This window comes from Meleagris gallopavo, chromosome 5 (genome assembly GCF_905368555.1).
Source record: "Meleagris gallopavo chromosome 5, MGAL_WU_HG_1.1, whole genome shotgun sequence".
Classification (NCBI taxonomy): domain Eukaryota; kingdom Metazoa; phylum Chordata; class Aves; order Galliformes; family Phasianidae; genus Meleagris; species Meleagris gallopavo.
In genome coordinates, this window is record NC_139408.1 from 18515916 (window position 1) to 18537421 (window position 21506).

Genomic DNA, 21506 nt, shown 5'->3' on the forward strand with positions numbered 1-21506 from the left:
GAAGGAGAAGGGGAGGCCTTCACGCCTTCTCTCCTGCTGTGCTTTCAGCCAGGCAGCAGGACATGCGTTCTGGTGTGCTGTGATATAGGTAGGAGGGAAGCAATGTAGGTGGAGGTTAGGTTGGCCTCTCAAGCTGATTGTGCCATCATCCCGGCAGTCGCAGCGTCCACGGATGTTTTCCACCCAGAAGAAGCAACCAGCAGGCCCCTGGCACCCACCACTCAGCCTGGAAGTGAAAGTGGACAAGCAAATGCCACAGATGGTTCTCATGTCAGTTTGATACCTGAAGTTTTTCCAGACATTGATGATCGTCTATACCAATTACCAACCCCTCCTTCTCCTAGTAAGAACTATATATTGCAAGTGCTCTCATTTATCCACCTCTCAGTTCTTGTTTTTTATCAATGATTTTCTGAAAGTATTTGTAGTATCCCTTAAGTTTTAGTTATACTTGTGTATTTTGCTTGTTTTTTTTTTTTTCATTGTTATTTTTTATTGGCATTTTTCCATATGTTTTTAGTCCTCATTTAAGATGCAACTTAGGGGAATATTTTCATCTGTAAAGCAGAGTACTTGTCCCAAAAAGGTGATAATAGTGTTTTGCCGATATTTTTCTCTTATAGTATCTGTATCTGTATTTTGTTACACTTCTCAAGAAGTGAAGAAATATTAGCTTTCTCCTTATGCCCATAAATACACAAATTTTGACTTCCTTTTAAATGGACACAAATGACTGATGTGTAACCCAACTATCTGTCACTTTTTCAGCTGTCCTCAATCCCGCTGCATTGGTTAAACATATATCAAAAATTTCTTGTGCAAACATTTTTTTCCCTGCTTAGTAGGTATATCTGCAGTTGGTATCATGCCAGTGACTGAGTTGTAACCGACATTTTGTTTGTGAACAGTTTATTTAAAAGGGGTTATTCATCTGGTAATGTTAGTGTAGTTAATAGTTTACTTATTACACTACAGATACCTTTTTCTTTTTTGTCATTTGCTATTAGAACAAGGAATGAAGGGACTTTTCCTTATTCCCAAATGCATTTTCCATACAGATCATCATTCTAACAGCAATTTATTTTTTTTCCAGAAGCTATTTCTTTCTCATACTGATCTAAATAGTGCTTTCATGCACTTTCCTGGAAGTTAGTGGAATTGTGCCAGGGTAGATTTTCACTAATGCTATGTGGTTATTCTTTATAGTTAAGCACGATAGTGTACCTATATATATTTAACATTATACAGCAGATATTTTAAAGATAATTCTATTGTTCTTAATGACTGGGAGTTAGAATTTGTTTTCAGTGAATGTAGTCATTTTGAAAAATTTTAGCTAGAAATGGAATTTAGAATGTAGGCTAAATGTTCCTAAGTTTGCATAATTTCTCTTTCCACTTTACCTTGGCATAGCTCCACTCAATTTTGTGGAGTCTATTTAAATTATCATTAATTAATGTTAATTCATACAAGTAGAATTTGTCCTTTTTCTTCTTCAGAATTTCATATTAACTCAAAAATATCACTCATCAAAATTGCAAAAATTATAATATTTAGACATAGATGCAGCAATATAAATGCAAAATATGTATTTTCATTTTATTGGAAAGATAATCCTATTTTAATATCTGTTTCCTACTACAACAAATCCATTTCTTGGCACTCAGTGCCCTATCACTTAATTAAGCCAAGCAACCTCAGTGTAGTGTGCAGACATTACAGTTTGAAAAAATGTTTGCTACTTTTCTGCTTTGAGCATAGAAAACCTGTATGGATTTCTCTGAAGGCCTTTTTCCAAGTGAATGCCTTTTTTTTCCCCCCACTTATCTACACTTTGTGCTTTTTATAATTACAGTCTAAGGGAATTACTAGTACTGCTGGGTTTTTTTAAGGCTCCTTTCTTGAAGGACTTTTTCATTTGTATAGCTGTAATGGAATGAAAAAGTTTCATTAATATATTGGCTGGCTCTAGCTGTAGGCTTCTTCCAAACAAACAAATGGTGTCATGTACCATACTGCTTTCTTTCAATTTCTCTTCCTCCACAGCAGTTTTAAAGCTGTGGTCTGACATTGCCCTAATGACTGATCTTTTGTCCAAATGTCACAGTGGAATAACAGAACAGTCCACTGAATGAATCAAAAAATAACTGTCAAAAAGAAGAAAACCCACTATATCATCAAAACAAAATGTTAGGGCAACTGAGAGCCCTCTCTCTCCACTGCAGGCACCTTCCCCAGAGCCGAGACACTAGGGGACATGGCCAAATTCGCCTCTCCTCAACTCTCAGGAGAGGGGAATGGTGAATGTAGCAGTTCTTTTAGCACAGAAGTCTTTAATAAATGTTTTTATAAGGGGCTTTGTGGTGGAAAATCTCTGCCATTTCTCAAGGGTGACATAAAGCACCTTAAAAAATATCTACTGAAGTGCCAGTCAGGCAAGTCAGTACAATCCTCTTGGTCTGCTTTCTTGGAGGCTAGATCAAGTCCTCTAGTTGCTGAGTTAGTGCTCTGTCCGTTGGGATGGGCTATCGCAGAACAACTCATCAGTCAATAAGTTACTTGTTAATAATAATGAAAACATCTGGAACATTCATGAACTACTTGTTGGCTACGCTCAACAGTGGGGAAAAATGTGCTTCTTAGTTTGTATTTGCCAGCTGCTGTTAGGAAATGAGATCAGAAAGGCTGGACAGAGGGGAATTGCAATATGTGCTAAAGAAAAAGAACTTTGCAGCTGATTACGGTGTCTAATTTGCTTTATCGGGGTCTGGAAGAGTTCAGAGAGGTGCAGATCTGTAATGTTGTTTTCGTACTGATAACAAAGTTGTAGTCCCCGTGAAACACTACATACAAATAATTTTAGACATGGAATACCCTTATGGCAACAATGTGGCCCAGAAATATTACTGTCATCATAAGATTTCAAGCCATATAACCATCACAGGAAATATGTGAGACTAGAAGAACTCATTTGGATTTAAGATCTAATCCTGTCTTAGAACCAAATTACAAAACTTATTTTAAAGTGCCAAGGGACCCATCTCTGTGTTTACAGAGAGAATTTTTGCTAATAAGAAAAACATTTTGAATTTTTAAGGTCCCACGTTATACATAGCTATCACATGTAAACCATCCAGAAACTATACTTCTACTTTATGAAAGCAGGGAAGTTTTAGAACAGTTTTATCCCATATAGGAATAAAATTAAAAGTTTTAAAAATTCTTCTTATTGATCATTTTCAGTCTTCTCTCTCTAGTCATTTCTCATTCTCTTTTCCCCATAGAACAGGCAGGACCTTTGATTTACGCAGTAGAAACCTCTTCAAGAAGTTGCCAATATGCAGAAATCTTTACAGTCTTTCCAGACAATTTCTAGGCAACTATCTCATTGCATATTGGTTCATAAAAGTGTAGCACAATCAAAAATGAAACATACAAGAGGTAAAAGGGTACAGCCATAGGCTTTGTTATCAGAATATGAAAGCTAGCAACAGTTTGGATGAGTACAACATTTATAGCCTATGTAGTTTCTTGGTGTGAACTTTTTAGACATATATATATATATATATTTTAATAATGAAAATCATAGTTTTTGTACTTCCCTGTGAAATACTCAGTAAGGATATTTGGACTAACAGATGGTTTTGTTCTTTAGGGTCTACATCCAATATAGACAGTGATCAGGGACCATACGATGGAGACAGTGAACCTACTCCTTTCCCTGGAGAGTCCACAACAACAACTGTAAGATCACAACCAAAGTCAGCACCGGTACCAGGTAGGCTTCCAAAGTCATATATTTTAATAATATGTGAACAGAATGATGTGAATATGAACTGAACAAAAATATAGGTCAAGTATGGTTATTCTGGTTTTGTTCTGAATCAGGTAACATTCAGCATTTTCACTAGTCTGAGAAATGGAGCATGTTGTAACTCATAAAATACTGTAGCAATATCTAGATGAGAGAAGTCGTGTTTTGGAGAACAGGATTTAGAGATAAAAAAACCTTGATACTTTGATATGCAATCAGACACAATTTGGTGAAGGTAGATGTAAAGTATCATATATGTGAAAATGTTCAGTGAAAAATATAGTTGAGACAAGCTTTGTAGAAAAAGGCTTGCAGATTAAAATGGAATAGAATAGAAGCCAACACAGTGATACAATTGCAAAAGAATGCAAATATATTCTGTGACATATTAACAGTAAAGTCATTTTTAAGAGAGAGAAAGTAATTATCCCACTCAGTGTAGATCTGGCAAGTCCAGAGCTGAGGTACTATATTCAGGTCAAGGCACTGAATCATACAGAAATAACAGGGAAGGACACAAAGATAGTCTGGTAAGGTAACCACAGCATGACCTGCATAAAGAACAGGGTACAGGGAAGGTTGCCATGAAATCTTCATTTTTAAAAAATGCTAAGAGCAAATGGAACATTTGTCAGGGCTGTTTTTATTCACTATGTTTCACTGCAAACAGCTTATGTGATCTCCCTTCCAGTTTTACCTCCTTATGATATTGGAGTTCCTTTTTATTTTTATTTTTTAGAATTTGCCCTACAGATGCTCCTTAACTTAAGGTTTTAAATGACAAAATGAATGTAGACATTTCACTCAACCTTCAATCCATCCTACTTTTGCACCTAGGATTGCAGTTGTCTCAGCCTTTTCTCCTACTCTTGAAATAAATCAGTGATACAACAGCTTTACACCTATGTCAGCCAAAGTGCAGTTCTTATATATGCTGACATTGGACAGGCATTTCATCAGAGTAGGCCTGGGCGTAGATGAGCACTTTTTTTGGCCACGTAGACAATATGACTGATGAAAATGTATTTCATTTGCAAAAAAGAAATTTGCAAAATGAGCAAATATCCACTTAAACTAGAAAAAAAAGTATTACAGTTTAAAGAATGCTTGAGTGTCCATGAAACTCTGAAATTGTATAGGATGGGTTAAAACATTCTTCTTCTCTCCATCGACCCCCAGAATGGCTGATCATTGTTGCTGCTCTCCTGGCACTGGCATTGATCCTCGCAGTGTGCATCGCCGTTAACAGCCGGAGGAGGTAAGGTAGCCTGTACTTCTTCAAACACACTGAAGTGTGATGGGGGTGATAGAAAGAAGCACTGACACAATATTGTTAGAGACCATGTGAAATAAGAAGGATATCAGGCGCATGGCGAGACAGAAATATCTACTGCTTTCTTTAAAGTTAAGTGGCTCTGGAGTTACACGCCCTGAACAGCACAGCTTATTGATTTATATCTCACTCTGCTATGCCTATAAAAGCAGAGGCTGCCTTTGTTTCCTTCCTCATACCCCAAGTCACCATAGAAACAGACAAACAGGGCCAGGATGACTAATTATAGATTGCAACTGACAAGAACTGAAACGGTCTCAACGCTAAAAATTATATCCCAGATGCTGTGAGCGGAAAACATCTCTTATGTAGAGTTGCCATGCAGCTGGGAGTGAGACCCAAGGAGAGACAGTGTGTGTGGGTGGGTCGTGTGTACGGATTCACAGATTAGAGCCTAGCAGTGTGCACTAATCCCTATGGGGAGTAATTTTTCAAGCAGGGACGTCATCTAGTATGCTTGAAACAGGTGGAATGTTTTCTCTTGCTTTAGCAGGATCAAAATAACAAGAGATTCATTTGTTCTGATAAGTGCTAACCGGCTGCAGACTCGGGCAGGGCTAGCCTGAGTGAGGTGGGAATGTTCCAAGCATTCATTTATTTAAAAATGAGAACTACGTATTTGTTACAACATCAGTATGGCAGCAATCTCGAGCACCTACATAAAGCAATTGGTCCTTCTCGGTGAATTGCAAATTGCTTCATCATAGTGTTTTTGGTGTTGTGTTTTTTTTTTTTTTTTAATGTTTAATTGCTGTTGTCTTAATTAAAACTGATGTTATCTTAAAACAAAACAAAACCAAACAAATTGCCCAAGGTTCAGTGCAGGGCAGTTTACTTATTTATTTTTGTCTTTATTATTCCTCGTGTTGCAAAGAAGACTGCCTCTGTATGGTATCTGTTGCCAAAACAGTTAGAATCTCCATGCAGAGTCCCACGCTTAGGCACTCACTGTCATTTCAGGAAAGAAAATATGAGTTGCACTTTTAAAAGCCTGTGTTCGCTCTGCATTTCATGGTTGCAGAGCAGGAATAATTCCCAAGTGTGTACCCAACCTTTACACAGCAAACTGAACTGCTTTGGATAAAATAATCCTCAGCTATCAGTCAGTAAGCATGAATAAAAGTGATATTTAACTGCCAGATTAGTCATTCAGACAAAACCTGCTTCAGTGAAAAGAGAACACTTTTACAGTACAAATTTAAAAGTTGGTGTCCATCTTAAGAGAGCTGTGCTGTGTGCATTCAGTGAACACTCAGCTGTTGAATCTTGATCCTGAGTCTGGATTTGGAACTATCCTGTCTGTATAGTGGGATATATAAATAGTTTATAAATGTGGATATACCCAAATCAGAAAACTATCTCCATCTTTCAACAATGCATGTTAGTCCCCTCTCTAGTAACAACAGATACAGGGTAGCCCTATGTAATGAGTGGCAATCCTGCCCATGGCAGAGAGGTTGGAACCGGATGGTCTTTAAGGTTCCTTTCAATCCAACCATTTTGTGATTCTGTGATACTAAGTGGACCAGTGTGTTCCTGCTAAAGTTTATGCACGTAATGCTGCATTTTTTCAAAAATAAAATACGCAGCATGAAGAAACTGTGCACTTTGCTTTGCATAGGTCTGTGCTAGCAGACACAAGTTTCATTTCCAGGAACATTTTCCTAAATATTTACTTGAATTTTGTTCTCGTATTTCCATTACTCTCCATTTATGGTACTTTATATTCTTTTTATTTTGATCTAGATGTGGGCAGAAGAAAAAGCTAGTCATTAATAATGGCAAAGGTGCCGTGGAGGACAGGAAGACAAGAGAATTAAATGGAGACGCCAGCAAATCACAAGAAATGGTGCACTTGGTTCACAAAGAACAGTCAAATGACCAAACAGGAGCATGTGACGAATTCCTCACCGTTGATGAAACACAAAATCACGAAGTTGACATGAAGAGCGGAGTGTAGCGGTACAAAGTCACCAAATAGATCAGTGCTGGGGAAGTCAAAATCACACAGACCTTGGGCAGGAATTCACAGATGCACTGTGCTACTGATGTCTTTTGAACACAATTAAGCTTAAATTTTCTTCATTTTTAATTATTTTAACGTGATGTCTGAGTTACAAAATTGACATTTGCTTTCTGAAATAAGCCCCAGGTGTTGCAGACAGTTCCCAATTCCTACACAGAGGGCACTTGCTGTGTCCTGGGCATGTGGCATGTCGTTGTTCCCCAGATGCAGTGCCTTCGCTGTGCGGAGTTACAGAAGCATCCAGTTGCTCCATCTTACAGGCATTTAAGGTACTAAACTTATCATGGTACAACAGTAAGTGAGTAACAGATGTCAAGGGCCAAAATAAAAAAGGCTTAAAACAGAAGTGCCTCCTATACAATGCCTAACCCAGCAGAATTCACCAGCAATGCCTTCCAGCCAGGAAGAGTGGTAGGTGCATTCAAAGTCTGCCAGTAAAAGCAAAAAGTGACATTTTGTAATGATTGATGACTTGGTCTGTAACAAGAGAAACCCAGAAGGACAAAGTTTATTTATCTCTATTTTAAAATGTCTGTGGGCATACAGTAAGTTTCTTTGGGAGGGGGAACAAAGGGAGGAAAACATGAGCTGATACATAATAAACTTCTTTGTTATCTTAACAATCTGTACATATATCCTTGAGTTTCTGAGGTGTCTGTTGCTCTTCCCCCTCCCTCCTTCATGGATCACAGTTCATGTATGTTTTTTAAGGAGTCAGTTAGTGAAGTTAATAAAGCAGTATGACCCCAGCTCTATTGTGCATGCACAAATCAAGCAATTGGAAGTCATCAGAGATGATGATAGCATTTTTATTCCTGAAGAATAGGTCTTTCTCTCTCCCTGCTCCATTTTACATAGGAGATGCAGTTTCTCCCATAACTGTTGTATTGCACCAGTTTGCCAATATTTTGAAAGTTACTTTTGTATGATCTTGCTCACTTCTGATTTGCTTCATGCACTTTTTCTTCTTCTAGTCAAAAATGCCAAAAGAAAAACTGTTTGTTTATTGATAACAGAAGTTGAAATTTTACAGAAAAGTTCAATGAATTTTTAAGGAAACTCTCCCAGTAATGTAATACAGTAACATAGCTGCATCTGCATTGTCATACACTTTTGTTTTGTCCTTCTATGTCTGTTATGTGAAGTATTTGTATTAAGCAATGATGCTGTGCATTATATTGATATGAACTGCCAGAAAGACAATTATTTACTACTAGTGATCTGTGCTATTTTTAAGAAAGCATACTGGAGTGGAGAATAACTTCTAACTGGGCTGCCTCCAAAAAATGCAAGTAAAACAACTGAAGATAACTGCAAGCAGTGAGGTCTGTGTTGGCTGGGAGGGGGAATATTTGGTAAGAGATGTTCAGAGGTATCTGCTCCCTGAGCACAGCACCTGCACTAGAAAATATTCTGCTAACACGTTACTTTATGCTCCCCATCTGAAGCAGTGCAGAGGATGGGCTTTCAGCTGGCTACATACTAACATTAGCTAGCATTGATCTTTACTGGGACACCAGGCACAAAATCGTGATTATGGTTCTCAGTTTAGAGCTCCTCAGTAGTTTCCCAAGCATTCCATTCAGTTGCTCAGAGCCCTGGTGTCTGCAGGCAGATCTCCTCAGGGAAAATGTGCACCTGGGCAAAAGGTCCCAAGATGAGATGTGATTTCAGTATACGCATAGGATGCTTTCTGACTCTGCATATGTCTCATCTATGAGGAGTCCAAGAGTGCTCAAACAAGCTGAAGCCAATAAGGACAAGGTGACATACACTGTCAGTACATGGGGTCCATTGTCAAACCTCTCAGCCCAGCCATAAGCACATATTTCAACACTGAGCTGTGTTGTGCAAAGTCTGTTGACAGTGTGCATCGGTTTTTGTTTAATTCCCTTAAGGCCAGATTTTCTATTTGTCATTATAAATCAGAACGATCTATCGAAGGCTGTGTTTAAACTGGTGTTACAGACATATTTCCCTAGATGTGGAGATCCAGAATAAAAATTTTGCCTCTTCTTAAATCTGAATTTATTATAAGCCTCAGTCAAAAGGAGATAATTCACTGTCTTGATGGGTGAATATTCTTAAAAAATAAAAATAAAAAGGGCCAGATCATGTTATTCATCTTCCTATGGAGATGTTGAGAAAATGGAGAAATCCCCCAAATCCTTCTAATTTATCTAATGCTCAATACCTATAGAAGTATGGAACACAGTTGTTGGCTTCTTTTTATATTTGTTATATGGAGATGCTCAATTTCTCTTTAAAAAGGCAGTGCCATTATTTTATATATGCTGATTCTTTTTAGGTTATGTTGTGCAAATGATGCATAATTAAGTTTCATTGTAGTTTCAAAACTAGATGGCCATTTCATACATGTAATATAGTGCATATTTTTATTAATCTTGGTTTTATTATTTCAGGGGTTGTTTGTTGTGTGTATGTATTTTTTTATAGAGAGCACTAGATATATTTGCATATTTATTTAACAGATTAATCAATGTTAAAGAAAATATCATCTCTAAATTGTAATTAAAAAAGTATTGCCAAAAAATACCACGTGGAACTGTAAAATAAGCTTCCAAAAATAAACTTGGTTCCATGTTGAGGGTAAGTGAGGTCAATGTTGCCAGTGGGAGAGGAGAAGCATTTGGCAGTGTGGTCATACAGAGCCATGGTCAGATCTCCTGCTTGCAGAACTGGCCACAGGCTGTAGGACCTCTCATGCTCCACCAGCTTTCAGTGGGCCCCCATCTCCATGGGTTTAGCAACAAAGCTCAGTTCCCTTGGAGCACAAATCTTGGTCCAAGTTAAGGTCAACGCAGTAGGGTAGAAATAACGTTTAAAGCAGTAAGTATATTTAAAAGAGAGGTGATTGATATTTTTACAAGAATGTAATATTTTCATTGAACAATCCTGGGTGATGGTTTCACCTGTATTTTCTTGAAGATTCTGAAAGGAATGTTTGATTAAAGCAGAGAAAGGATGTACAGCCTTCGTCTCTATCTGTGTGGATGTTTTAAAGCCTTCTCAAAACATCAGTTCCCAAGTGATATTTCTGCATAACATTCTTTCCTTCATATGATGTCTCCTGCACATCCTTTGCCAAAAAACACTGCTGCCAACTACCACTGCACTAAGGAGTGTATGTTGGGTGGAATATTATTGGAGAAAATTTCCAGGTGTCTCATAGACTCTGACACAGTCACACAGAGGCAGAGGTTTGTCCATCACCCTGGTTGGGGTTTGTCCTCGTTGCTTTCTATAGATGAAGGGGAACAACAAAAATAAATCTGAATTTATTATAAGCCTCAGTCAAAAGGAGATAATTCACTGTCTTGATGGGTGAATATTCTTAAAAAATAAAAATAAAAAGGGCCAGATCATGTTGTGTAAGCCCCTGCTTACACAACACCAGCAGTTTGTTTGATGCTACGTTAGGCTGTCAGCCAGCAATTACTTCTTGGCCTTATTAAACAGTGCAAGGCTCAGACATCTCTGGTTGCAAGAGATTTGATTTGTTAAAGAGCATATGGTTACCTTTGAGTAACCACATGTACTGATGTGTTTTCCTCTGCAGAGGTGAAAGAGACAAAGAAGTGGGAGCAGAAATGCTGACGTGGGCAGGTTTCCGGGGTGCAGCTCCAGATTTGTGGGTATAGGGGACAAAGCTCTCATCTCTTTTTCAGGGCAAGAAGCATGAAACAGTGGGAACTTTGGGGGTGGGAACGCCAGAGGTTTCAGTGAAGGAAGAGTACAGTCACTGGAAGACAAAATGGAGACTGAGTAAAATTTCTTTGCCATCAACTGGGAAAGTCCCTGAGTATCCCCAGGACTTTGGCATTTGAATGATTTCACATTTCAGATAAGGGAAAAAGTATCAGCCTGTTTCTGCGAACTCCCCCACCTCCAGGTCACCTTCTGCATTCACCACCTGATTTGCAAATGGCTTTTGACCAGTTTTCCCCTGGTAGATTACTTCTCACTATTACTGTGTCTGTGCAGTACTCACCAATGCCATGCTGAGAGCACCCAGCTCTGACTGTGGGAAACGAGAGGCAAAGCTCAGGCTTCACAAAGGTGACTAACAGCACCTCGTCTTCTGTCTGCCCATTCTCCCATCCGGAGTTGGGTGTGCTACAAGATTTCTAGTTGACTTCTGTCTGCACGGGTCAGTTGTGCTGCAGTGTGGTTTTTTGAAAAGCTGAAGATGCCCTGACCTCAAGGGAGCTGTTGTTGTTCAGGCACAGGTGAAGAAGAAGCAGTGAAAGCTTTATACTTGCTTTAAACACAGCTTTCTTTAAGATTTGCCTGAATGGATCCGACAGAAAGGTTTTGCCTGAGCTACAGCTTCAAGGCTTTGCACACTTCTTATTAAATCTCTGTACTCTATATGCAAAAGGGGTTGGGATGAACAAGTGGACTGTTGAAACCCATGTTCACACATTCTCTGCCACGCATTGAACTTTGATGTCAATATCATTAGTTTTGTGTTTTCTTTCAGAAGAAAGACATGAAGATGATGATGCTCTGGATCAAAACAGGTGCACAAAGGCTGTCAAATGAGAAATATTTTTTTGTTTCAGAAGTAGACATAGTTTAGATACTTTTAATATATCCAATTGATAGATTACTTTTTTTGGGGGGGGGGGAGGAGCAAGGGAGTGGAGAAGATGCCTAATATATAATACAACTTCCTATTTGTGCTGTGATATTTTTTAAAGTAAATTATTTCCTGTTACCAAATAAATAAATAAATAAATAAAAATTGGAAATTTACAGAAAAATAGGGCTTGTCAAGTCAAACAGGATCCAACATAACTTTAAGTGTATCTGTCAGAAAACTAAAACATTTTTTACACTATGAATAAAAAAAGTCTCCCTCTGTAGCACCCACTGAACAGACTGCAGCTCAGTAGCAGCTCCATTCTGGTGCTGGATTGAGGCGGGTGGCTGCATTGCAATGCCAAGGACACAGCAAAAGTTGGGGGCCGTAGGCAGCACTGGGAAGCCAGCATGCAGCTCAGAAACGGTGGTGGTTCTACTCACCAAAAGGGCTTGGCTGCCAAGTTAGTCTTGACATCCTTCAAACTCCAAGAAAGAAAGAAGAGAGGAAGAAACAAGAAGGCACTTTCAACCAGAGACTGTAAGTTTGCACCTTGTGTCTGAAAGCCTTGGGCTATTGTGCTAGGATGGTGTTAACCTAAGTGCCCATTTTGCAGTGGTTTGGTTATTACAGCAGAGTTTTAGCCTGAAATCTGAATTTACTTTGCAGTCATGGGTCTATATCAGCGTTCTGGCACCACGTTCTCAAAAGCCTATTCTTTTTCCTGGCTTTATCCAAAAAAAGCTTAGATAATTTTCATCAACCACATTTTCTTTGGGTGTATAAGACACCATGCTTTCATTTTACGCGGAACAAGCAGTACCAAATTGGGCATGTTTTGCTCAGAGATCAGATCTACGTCTGAGTTTATATTCACCATTTTTTATCAATCTGTCCTTGTTAATAAGAAACATCTGTCTGGGGGCTGCTGATTGCTATCAGCACGCTCTCTGGAGCCAGCACAGCCACAGCTGCCAGCAGACTGCAGCTTGAGCCTATACGATGAGCTGAGCCCTCCAAAGCTGCGCCCAGTGCCCACAGATCAGGATCTCAGCTGGCTGCAGCACAGCTCCTCCACTCCTGCAAAGTCAGCCTTGCAATTATCACCACCATCTGGCATATTTTGCTTTGCAGCAGTGGGCTGTCAGATTCACCAATGGGGACAGCTTTATAGTGGAACTTCCCTGCAGTTCTTTTGTGGTTTGTTTTCTAGTTATTGTTTATTTCACTTTTCAAGAGAAAGTCTGAAATACGCTCTAGGTGAGGACGCTTGTTTGTTCAACTAGTGAGTCAAAACCACTGTTCCTTTGTTCACAAAGGGTGAAGGTCCCCAAGCAGAGGAAGGCACGGAGCCTACATGCCCTTCATGTAGCAGAAGCAGAGCTCAGGCACAGCTCAGAGGGTTGGCTTTGTGCTGCTTTTCTGCAAAGGTGAGGGCTTTGCTCCCTGAGCCTTTTTGGAGCATTCTCCACACACACATTCAAAAATTGTTTGTAATGGTAAGCTGAAAGTTTGTTTAGTGCTGGTAATTCAGGTAATCCTGGCAACATGTGTGAAACCACCAGTGAATTTGTGGGTGAATTCCCTCAGCTGCTCTCTCAGTTTGGAGCCAATCCTCCTCCTTCTGGGACATCTCCACAGCAATACCTCTCGCCTGCTGCCAGTGGGCTGTGAGAGCATGAGGCAGGAAGACCCCGGCACCATGTGGATCAGTCTCACAAATGAAAATGAAGATGCATTTTCTGTTCAGTTCAGCCATGGATGAGCAGCACTGCAGCTCTGTGAAGGGTAGGCCCTAGGATGCTTTCTTAGACACCTGTTCTGAAGCTGGGAGGTCTGGTTCCTCCGCTGCCCCTCCCCATGTGTTTCAGTGGGCAGCTGCCAGCTTTGCTATCTGTCACTGGTGACATTCTTTGCTTATCACTGCAGAAACTTTCTGCCATGCTAACATCGCTGTGGCTGCATGGCCCGATACTGAGTGCAATCTCACTTCCTTCCTGCTTCCCTTGTGGCCGCACACTGCTCTGCGGCGGGGCCCGGTGCCAGCAGGCCCCACACGACCGACCTCGCTTCCCCTCAGCACAGCAGCCCCAAACCTTGTTTGGGGCTTGTCCTCTTCAGCCCTGTGAGTGCTTGGTGCAGGGGTGCCCAGCAGCCTGTCTAGAGGTTATTTTTAATGCTCTTCCCCTCCTTAATCATGGCACGTTGGGGACCACCTGTTTCTTTCACAACCTTGTCTTGTTTACAGGCACCAGTACAACAGAGGAGGCTGTTTGAGTTCTAGCAGCCCTCAAATCTCATCTCTTTTACTTTCAAGTTGCAAGTAACGGGGAATAGCGAGTGCTAAAGAGACTGGAGTCGTTACGGCAGCAGTGTATGTGAACAGGGCCAAGCCCGGATGTGGTAACATCCTTCCTCTGGTAGTGCGTGGCTCAGACACGCAGATGTGTGAAGCAGGTTTTTAAAGCAACTGCAGCCAACTATCGCATCCTCCTACCCTCCTAACATTTCTTCCTCCTCCTCCAACCTTCATTGCCAAGGCTGTTCTAGACTTCACTGCCGTAAGTAGATGCTGGACTTCATGGCAAATCAGCTCAGCTGCAGCTGGCACCCAGGGACATTTGGAATATACAGCTCAGTGGGTGGATTTCTGACACACTGGCAAACCCAGGTCCACCTTCTGCCCTGCCTGCATCTCTCAGCTTCTCTCATCCATCCATCTGCTTTATTTAAACTCCTACCCAAATCATGCCAGTATTCAGCCCCGGCAGAGAACAAAACTCACAGATATAAGGCAGGAAAATTATGAATCAACATTTATTGATGATATATACAGAAGAGGTACAACACTTAGTGAAATATTATATTCGTGACTATTTCCAGTATAGAAAGAATGTCCAGTTTGTTTTATACATGAAAGTTACAGAAATCAGTTCACACTGTAAGAAAGCATTAAAACCAAATGACTACAGATAAGTGTAAAGGTCTGAACTACAAAAATAGAATCAGTCTACAAAGCATTCCAGCTACAATATACAAGAACAGAGCCCGGAGATGGGAGAAATTTTATCATCTGCATTCATTAGTTAATACAGTGTGCTATAGTTACTGTACAGTATGTTTCAAAATCTGGGGAACTTCTTGAGAGAAACAAAAAGAACCAATTCCATTCCTATTGCTTTTTATTTCTTTCAGGTGAAACATATGAAAATATTCCATCTCGTGACTCTCCTCCACTTTTAAGAGGAGACAAAGGGTATCAGCAGCAGGAGGAGGCTGCGTCATCCTGTACATTGTGATTCACACTGAAACACCGTAGGAGGACTCATCAAGAAGGATACTTCCTGTGCTTTGGGACTTGATTTTGGTCACTTTCCACTTAATGGGGCAACAACATATTTATGAGAACCAGGCTCAGGTACCTTGGGCATGAACCAGCTTTTGTTTCTTTCAGAACCACCTTCAGCTTCCGTCCCAGAAAAGTCACTTTCTTACAGATCTCAATCGTAGCTCTTAGTTCTGAAGAATTTTGCCACTGAATACATAGTTCCCATGTCTGCTGTATGATCAGACCTACTTCTTGTAAAAAACAGTCCCCTGGACTTCAATCACAGTGGTTCAAGAAGCACTTAGCTCTGCACTTATTTCCAGCAGTTTCTAGCATATTTTCCTATCAATATCCTTTTCAAACAGTGTCAGAAGCAGTGGATCCTTGCCCATGAGTCACACACTGCACAAGTAGCAGAGAGGGCACCTAGCAGGAAAAATTGGTTTTCCCCTTGCTTGTGCTAATTTAAACAGTGACTTACTGAACTTCTTGTGCTAGAGTCCCAACATGTCAAGCAAACAAGAAGAAAACAAAAAAATGAATCACTCCATGTGTGCATTAGTTCTTAGTATCTTAACAAGTGCACTCATGAGCCAGCACATTGATGCTGGCATCACTTTCTCTCACTACCAGGGAAACACACACATGCAGGTACTGACATGTACCATGCCAGTTAGAGAGCTGAAAACTAGAACAACATATTTACAATAAGTTGGCTGCATATATTATTCTGAATGTTATCAGAACAGGATAGTCCATAATCAACTGATAAAGCAGCTACTAAGCTATGAAACTGACTCAGTTGAATGGCCAGAATGAAAATGAAGCCATACAGGAGAACAAAACCCAAAAGTAGAACAGAATTTTGAAAGTCAGCCTAATTTCCTACTATGGCTCAGTACACAATGACCAATTAAATTAAATTAATGCACCACTACCCATACTGTATACACCATTTCACTGAAATTACACATTGATAGCTACATTATCTACACTAAGTGCAGAGAGGCACTGGACATCATGCTTCAACAAAATGTCAAAACTGGTAACAATAAGGTTTTACAGCTATTGGAACTATTCTACCTGCAGTTCTTATTAATACCTGGTACAAGTGATCTAAAGTACAAGAAAGAGATTATAATACAAGGGTACATCAACACACTTCCTACATGTCTATCTACTAGAAATTTAGACTCCAAAACCTCAGCAGAATAACACGGCCCCACAGAGTTCTGAATAAGTGGAGAGATAGCCAGTATCAGTTACACTGGGACAGTAGTATTTGCTATTCAATGTTTTACTTTGAATCAAGGAGCTAGCTGGCCATAAAGAAAACTACATGTGATACAATTGTTATTAATACTTATATATATATTTTTTTTTATTCCACTCCAAACAGTTCTTTGTTCGGTAAATAAAAATAGTTGTAGCCACGGCCTTAAATGCCAACAGGTATTTGTCTAATGGGAACAGACAGCAGTAAAAGAGAAGAAATTTCCACTTGTCCTAGTCAAAAAATATAGTGTCTGATCTCTTTAAAGACATAAGAAAGCAGGAGGTATTTCTATGGATGCTACCCAATTGCATTGGTCCCATGGTGGTTTTGTTGGTCCCCTTTCAAGAAGGCAAAGATAGGTGGCCAAGTCATGAAGTCTTTCTGCAGGCTGAACTCATGTGCATTGCACTGTAGCACGATGGACTGGGTACCTATTTTTTGCCAACCCAGCTGTCCAATTTTCTTTAATCAGTAGTATGAGTCAGTCGGTTATACATGATCAGGTCCTAAGAAAAATCTGCAGGATTTGGCAAAGGTAACACAAGGAAAAATGACAAAAATGAGGGGCGATTGCCCAAGACAGTCAATCTAGAAGATTGTTCAGGTTATTATAACATTGTTCCATAATGAACTGCAGCATTTGAGGACATCTTGAAATTCCTATTTGCTTCTTGCATTTTGTGCTTTGTTTATAATTCATCACTAAGCATATCACAGAAATATTTCATTGACCCTAAATGTTATGAGAAAACTGGTTTTGTTCTAAGATCAGTTTTAAAGGACTACCCTCCTATCTATCATACAAGGTCATATAGAAAATATTATAAGAAAATATTAGAGTCTGTAAATTACAGATACTAGGTAATTTAGTTCAGTCTACACTGTAGTTTCCAGAGAACAAGTACAAACCCCTAAAGCCTATATTAATAACTGAATCAGTACTGAGTATAGTGTATTTAACAATATAAATACATATGCAGCTTTTTCTCATGCATTCTACAAGCTACAGTTCACACCGGATCATAGGAAATGGGCTATATTTAAGAAAGGGGCAGAATATGTTGGGTAGGAATGTATGCAATTGTCTTCAAGAAGGAAGGACACCTGTAGTACACAAGGACTCACAAGCCCATGCATAACACCAAAATGGACATGCCACAATCTACAATACTGACTGCAAAATCAATTTGTAAACACAGTTTGCATACAGTCTTTTAAAAACTGTAGAAAAGAAATAGAAAAGAAAGATACAAAAATCCCTGCACACTACCAATTTATGTACATAACGATATATAGGTACCAGACAATCCAGGTTGTGCAATGCTGTCTATGACAGTTTCTCTTCATGTAATAGTGTATGCCACGAAGTGTCCTTAAAAACAATTGCAGGGCTCCTGAATTTTGAACAATCATACTAGAAGGATTGGATGCTGCAGCATCCAGCAGCATTGGCTCCGTAGCAAAACACCGATAGAGATGAAAGGGGATCAAGATTTGGGTGAAGCAAGAAATCTCACAAGTCTTCCTGCTTCTCCAAATCCGGAGTTAGTTTGTTGGCTGTTCCATCTTGGGCTAGTAGACACCTACTCAGTGACTCAGTCATATGCTCTAGGATTCTTTCATGTTCAGAGTAAGGGTTTTCTGTAAGAACTCTAGCTGCAAAAGCACAACCACCTTACCCATCAGCATTTGTATTGACTCTGTAATGGGAAGCCACCGAGTCTCCCCCAGCCAGGGGAGATATTGCTGGGATGGTGGGGACAGCCGACGAAGAGCACAGAGCCCTGTGCCAGGGAGCCCATTCATAAGAGAAAGGGAATTATCAGCACCCGGGCATCAGCAGTTCAGCTCATTCATAGCAGCAGATTTCAATTTAATACCAGACATGATTAGAAGGAAAAAATGAGGGAGGCACTCCTTGTACGGCATAAAGCAATGAGTCCTGCCAAAGACATGCAGAACTGGAGCCTGTGCTTTTCTGAGGCTTACAGAAAGCTGTCTGAGGGGAGGTAAGATCAATGACTTTCAAAGGAAAATGGACTTAATACAGTGTTTTAGGTAAATTTTGAACTAGAACATAACATGTAAAAATAAGGTGGTAAAGCTGAACTGCCCTTTTGACACTTCGGCATTGTAATTCCTTTCCTCCCCAATACTCGATGCCATCCTCTATTTCCAGTTATTCAGTCAATGGAAACTGGGTAAATATTTTTCCCTCAAAGTCATCGATATGACTGGAGAAAAGAAAATCGCTCTTCATTCAGAGAGTGTTTTCTAGCAGGAGCAGGACTGCCTATGCAGTCCTATGCAGGGAAGAAAGCACAACAGCCAAGTTGAGCTACACCACTACTATGATTAATATGAAAAATATCTTAATGGGGTCCTTACAAGTCACAGTAATAAAATTGAGGGTAGTCTCTGGCTCATAACAGACTAATATTACAGTACATTTTTATAAAGTGCCCTTATTTAGCCTTTTGTAAATTAATCCAAATGCAGCAATAAGAATAGACTAATGGAGCTACTGAAATGAGAAACAGTTACACCTTATGTCTCCACAAAAGGATTTCTCTGAGCCTGGTACTAAAGCTCAGAGCCTTTTAAAACTTATTTACAGAAGTGAATGTCAGAGGTAAGATTTAATACTGTCTGTGTTTTGGGGGGATTTGTGCGATCACTGCTGTGTTGCTACAACAAGGCTGCAACAACACAAGAGAAGGCGAGGAAACAAAGACAATCCAGACAGTTGCCAGAACAAATTTGTTCAAACACTGCTGCTGCGGTTTCTCATATGAACAGTCGGTTCTTTTGAGTATCAGCTATCAGAAATGTAACGGCACTGGCAGTGCTGGAAAACAAATCAGAAATCCATACTACTTTTAAAGTAGCACATGGAATTCCATGTGCTTTGAGAAAGAAATGAAGATTAGCAGTATCTCAGGGAAAGAACAGAAAAAAAACTACCTTAATGACAGTGATCCTTATTTATGTGCTGAGTTTTAAACTCAATGTTGGACTTGTAGTATAAAGATAATTAGGAAAAAAAGAAGCATCTTAACAAAAACTTTGAGAACGTGAGAATCACCTTCATCTTAAGCAGCAAAGACTGTTGCCTCTGATGGGATTGTGAAATCCCTTAGTACTTAGCAGAGACAGGAAGAGACTTGACCTTTCCTGGAAGCCCGTGATTCCCCTGGATTTCAGTGGAACTTTCATGCAGCCAGAACATTGCCGGCACAGGTTTTACTACAGCAAGCATAGTTTTTCAAAGACGTAACGAGTTTCTCACCGATTCAAATGGAAGAAGCACACTTCACATCATGGCTCACATGGTTTGTGCCCTACCTATCTAAAGCACATGTGTAAGAGCCACATGTGTTTCTCACAGTGCTGGTGCAGCCTTTGTTTTCTAAGGGAAGAAATGAAGAAAAAAACTGCAGGAAAGCGTTCCACTTTTTTAGCTTTAACATGTGTGTGCTTTAGTTTCAGTGAATGGATATCAAGAGAATGCTGACCTAGCTTCAGCAGCGAATGCACAAAGTAAAGGCATAAGTATGTAATTAAGCATGCAATTAACTGACTCTTCACCTGGTTTAGATTTCTCCATGTGCCAGTGCACTGTCAGCAATGCAGAGGGCAAAGGGTATCACGGCTGCACAGACAACAAGGAGCTGACAGAGAAGCACATGGGGTGAGCATTGGAAAGAAATGTTAATTTCTCCAGGAGCTGTATGGAACGCTAATCACTTTCTACTGTTTTTCTTTTAACATTGCCACCCCAGCCCTGAAAACAAACACAAAAGGTTTGTCACATGCAAATGTGTTCATCAACACCTTCTAGTGAAACTAAAAAAAGAATGGTCAGTGGTCAGCCGTGCCTGCTGAAATGTGAACTTGCATTAGCTGAAGTGGCCAGTCCCTGGGTTAGTTTCTGTTTATTTAGTTAAGTAGCAACCCAGCCTCATGTGGAATGAGCAAATCAAGAAATGCAAGCCAAGAATGAGTTACATTTTCCCAGCAAAATGGAAAGCTTTTGATGGTTAAACACAGTGCTGTGCTGGAGTAACACTATATTAAATATTCAGCCAGGGTAAAAGCAGAGAAGTTTACCAAAAACAACATTTCTCCTTCTCCCACATCCACATTTAAGTAGAGAAATGCGATTGCAATTATTTCTTGAAACATCCCTGAGTTACTGTATCTATAGAATCACTATTTTAAAATCACAGCCTGCTATTCCAGTCCTGTCAAAAGGCCCAAATTTATTTTCCCTCTTGTGGGTGGAGTTTCTCTAGCATCTCATTTCTATCTCCCCTAGTCTCCATCCAAAGAATCACTCTTCAAAAGACAGCACGTCCCAAGCGGATATGCGTAAGCACATTGTAAGTGTTTCTCAATATGCAGTTTTGAGGAGCTGCCCAGTCACTCATTGCTGGCATTCCTTTTTGTTTCCAACCACCGAACACTTTCAAAATACAGCTAAAAGTCTACGGACTGGTTTTCCAAATTCACTCGCAAGACCCGTGGTTGCTGTGGCTGCTCTAAAGAGCAGGCCGGTGAGCAGGCATCTGGGCTGAGCTGCCAGGTGCTGCCCCTTGTTCACCACTGCCCTAACCAGGCACAAATATGGCGTCTCAGGCAGGCCCGTCACTCCAGTGTCAGCAAGCTGCTTGCAGCACAAGCACCTGCAGGCCTCCCCAGGCACATCTCTGGCACTTAATCCGCAAGTAATGTTGTTTCCACCTGCAGACTAGGGCCCCAATCCCGTGATAATCTTAACACCCAGGCATTCTGTTCAACACAAACAGAACAAAGTCTGCTTCATACTCTTGCCATCACAAATGCACTTTCTTAAAGTATTCACATCGGTTCTCTTATGTATTCAGAGAAGCAGCAACTGAAGGTTAGTTCTGGTTATTTTGATATCAATGACCAAAGAAAAGAGAGGACCACCTACCTACCACTTCTCTGGATATTCTACTGTTCTGTACATCACAAAAAACATCCTTAAGATGATTCACAAGACCTCTAGAAAAGGTATCCACCTCTAATACATGTTAGAGGCCTACAGAATTCACAGAGGTTCTATACTTGCTAGATTATTCAAGCTGACTTGCTTAGGA

At 40.1% G+C, this 21506-nt stretch overlaps 1 protein-coding gene across 24 annotated transcripts in view; it reads left to right on the top strand.

The window, feature by feature from the left end:
- The window catches only part of CD44 (CD44 molecule (IN blood group)), a 73954-nt gene extending 63789 nt beyond the window's left edge, over nucleotides 1-10165 (top strand). For 21 of the 24 annotated variants that reach the window (XM_085224548.1, XM_085224546.1, XM_085224557.1 and 18 more), the window contains 4 exons: nucleotides 158-343; nucleotides 3656-3778; nucleotides 4994-5072; nucleotides 6894-10165. In XM_085224548.1, coding sequence (XP_085080674.1) covers nucleotides 158-343; nucleotides 3656-3778; nucleotides 4994-5072; nucleotides 6894-7107 — 602 coding nt within the window. In that variant the 3' untranslated portion in view covers nucleotides 7108-10165. The remainder of the gene's footprint in view (nucleotides 1-157; nucleotides 344-3655; nucleotides 3779-4993; nucleotides 5073-6893) is intronic. The other 3 variants (XM_085224566.1, XM_085224567.1, XM_010711249.4) reach the window with 1 other exon arrangement.
- The last annotated feature ends 11341 nt before the right edge of the window (nucleotides 10166-21506 follow it).